The sequence below is a fragment of the Apaloderma vittatum genome, unplaced genomic scaffold (genome assembly GCF_000703405.1).
Source record: "Apaloderma vittatum isolate BGI_N311 unplaced genomic scaffold, ASM70340v1 scaffold29026, whole genome shotgun sequence".
NCBI lineage: Eukaryota > Metazoa > Chordata > Aves > Trogoniformes > Trogonidae > Apaloderma > Apaloderma vittatum.
In genome coordinates, this window is record NW_009722763.1 from 3,693 (window position 1) to 6,164 (window position 2,472).

Here is a 2,472-nt window from a genome sequence, read left to right on the forward strand (position 1 = left end):
AGCAAGCGGAGGCGGCGCCGCAGGACTCCTCCATGGTGGGGCGGTTGTGTATCATGGACGACTTCCGAGACCCTCAGCGCTGGAAGGAGTTTGCCAAGCAGGGGAAGATGCCCTGTTACTTTGACCTGATTGAGGAGAACGTGTACCTGACCGAAAGGTAACTTGTTTGGTTTTTTATTGAACCCTTTCCCTTGCCTGTAGCAATTTTAGGTGTTAACTTACACGTAGTTCTGCTGTAGCCTTGGGGTTGGCGGTGGGACTTGGAGGTCTTTTCCAACCTTAATGATTCCACGGTAGCTTTTTTTAATGGCCAGATGGGCACGAGTTGGAGGGAGGGATGTCGCATTCCTGGCCCCTCTTGGAGGGCAAGAGACCCTCCCTGGGTCTCTACTCGTAGCCAGAAAACCCCGCTTGACCCCAGCCAAGCCCTAGTGGTGAGAACAGGCGAAAGAAGGGAGGATGTAGAACCACAGAATCATAATCATGGAATCCAACCATTGACCCAACACCACCATGACCGCTGAACCGTCTCCCCAAGTGCCACGTTTACGCGTTTTTTGAACACCTCCAGGGACGGTGACTCCACCTCTGCCCTGGGCAGCCTGTTCCAGCAGCTCATTGCTCTTCCTGTAAAGAAATTTTTCCTAATACCCGAACTAAACCTCCCCCGGCACAACCTGAGCCCGTTTCCTCACGTCCTGTCGCCCAGGAGAGGAAGATTTATTGACACCCTCAGTGTGTGATCCCGAAGACTTTGCTTACTTGCGTTTGTCACCTCACCTGGGTTGTTTTATGTCCGAGGGGCTGTAATTTGAAATAGCTGCGGTTGGTGCTGTGGATCAACCTTCTCCCTCTGGTGTGGGACTGTTGAACAAGATAAGATTCCCAGAAAATAAAACCCTCCGTTTCTGAGCTGTGGGGATGATGAAGTGTGTCGCTTTGGGGCTCAGCTGCCTCCGTCCTCACTGAAAAAATCCTTGCTCTGATTTTGATGCCTGGGCGAGAGCTCCTGACGAGCTTGTAACCAGGTCTTACTCCTGGCACAGCCTTTTGTTCACTAAATTATCTATTTTTTTTGTCTGTTTTAAAATACATTCTTGATTTAGATGCTGAATATCGGCCACTTACATGCAGGTAAACCCCGCTATTTATTTTAGCACAGTTTTTTTTGGTTATTTTTTTTCTTCTTACTCCTTTTTTGTCTCACTGGGATCCAAATTCCAAAGCATTTCCCTGATCATCTCATGGAAACTAAAATATCAGGAGATGCCTTTGTTGCCCTACCTTTTCTGTAGCTGTTTTCTTGTTTTCTTATCATCTTGTTTGATAATGAAGCAAAAGCCAAACCCTCCCAATTTGCTTTGTTGAAAGAAAGCTATTTTTAAATGGTAAATGGCTTGTAGGATTATATTTTAGAATTTATTTCTTTTTCCTCAAGGCCTTTGGATCAGCGAAACCAAGTGGACTGTTCCGGAGTAGCTGAGGTTGGAAAGGATCTTGGAGATTGTCTCCCCAATATTATTTACAATTACAGAACAGAGTGTGAGAGGCCAGTCGAAAAGTTTTTCCTTTTAATTAACTTGTGCTACGGGGTGAGAAATCCTCTTGTCCAGAAAAATTTTCTGGAAATTGGTTTCTCGTGTGACAAAGTGAAGACGTTTCAGTTCTCCCGCTGTGTGTAGCGGATTGTGGGCATCGAGAAGGAGGAGGAAAACCAGTTAAATATCCTGGGATGTCTTCTGGAGAGATCATCTCTTGGGATCAAAACAAACTGAGTGTCCTTGGTTCCCCCTCTGCCTTCCCGTGGTTGTTCCGATGATCGAGGCGTGTGTCCAGGTTCTAGAGAATAAATTCATTTCCTCCGCTAACAGCCGATAAAAGGTTGGGGAGTGATTTCTCTACCCGAGCGCTCTCTAACCTGCGTTTCCACGGCTTTGGGCAGGAAGAAGAACAAATCCCACCGGGATATTAAGCGGATGCTGTGCGAGTGCCCTCCGCTCTCCAAAGAGGAGCGAGCTCAGGGCGAGGTTGCTTGCGGAGAAGATTGTCTCAACCGCCTGCTCATGATCGAGTGGTGAGTTGCGTTTGCCCGAGTTGCCGCCGCGAAGTGACTTGGGGAGCCCCTAAAATAACCGCGGCTCCCCTGGGCGGTGGCAGCGAGGTGTCTGCGCGCTCTCGGTTTCGCCGGCTGGGGTGGAGTGATCTTGAGAGGCTGCGCCCCAGCGCTGAGACCTGTCCTGGGCATCTCCTGCAGGAAGCTAGACCTTAAAACCTGCTACGGAGTCTTCTGCTCCTCAACCTTAACTCTGGCCCATCGTAAGCAGGGTCGGAGAGGGTCAGAAATACAAACGTCGCTCTGCTCGAGATCTCGATTCCCTCTCGTTTCTCCTTTTCCATCTCTCTCGTGGCTGTCGACTCCTTTTCCCTCCTGGAAGAGGCTGGGGGGAGGGGGGAGCGCTCTTGGACACCCCC

At 49.5% G+C, this 2,472-nt stretch overlaps 1 protein-coding gene across 1 annotated transcript in view; it reads left to right on the top strand.

Moving 5' to 3' along the window:
• SETD2 (SET domain containing 2) overlaps positions 1-2,472 on the top strand; it is a gene marked incomplete at both ends in the record, with an annotated part of 15,732 nt that overhangs the window by 3,670 nt on the left and 9,590 nt on the right. The window contains 2 exons of the mRNA XM_009871873.1: positions 3-157; positions 1,943-2,074. Of these exons, the coding sequence (XP_009870175.1) occupies positions 3-157; positions 1,943-2,074 (287 nt within the window). The remainder of the gene's footprint in view (positions 1-2; positions 158-1,942; positions 2,075-2,472) is intronic.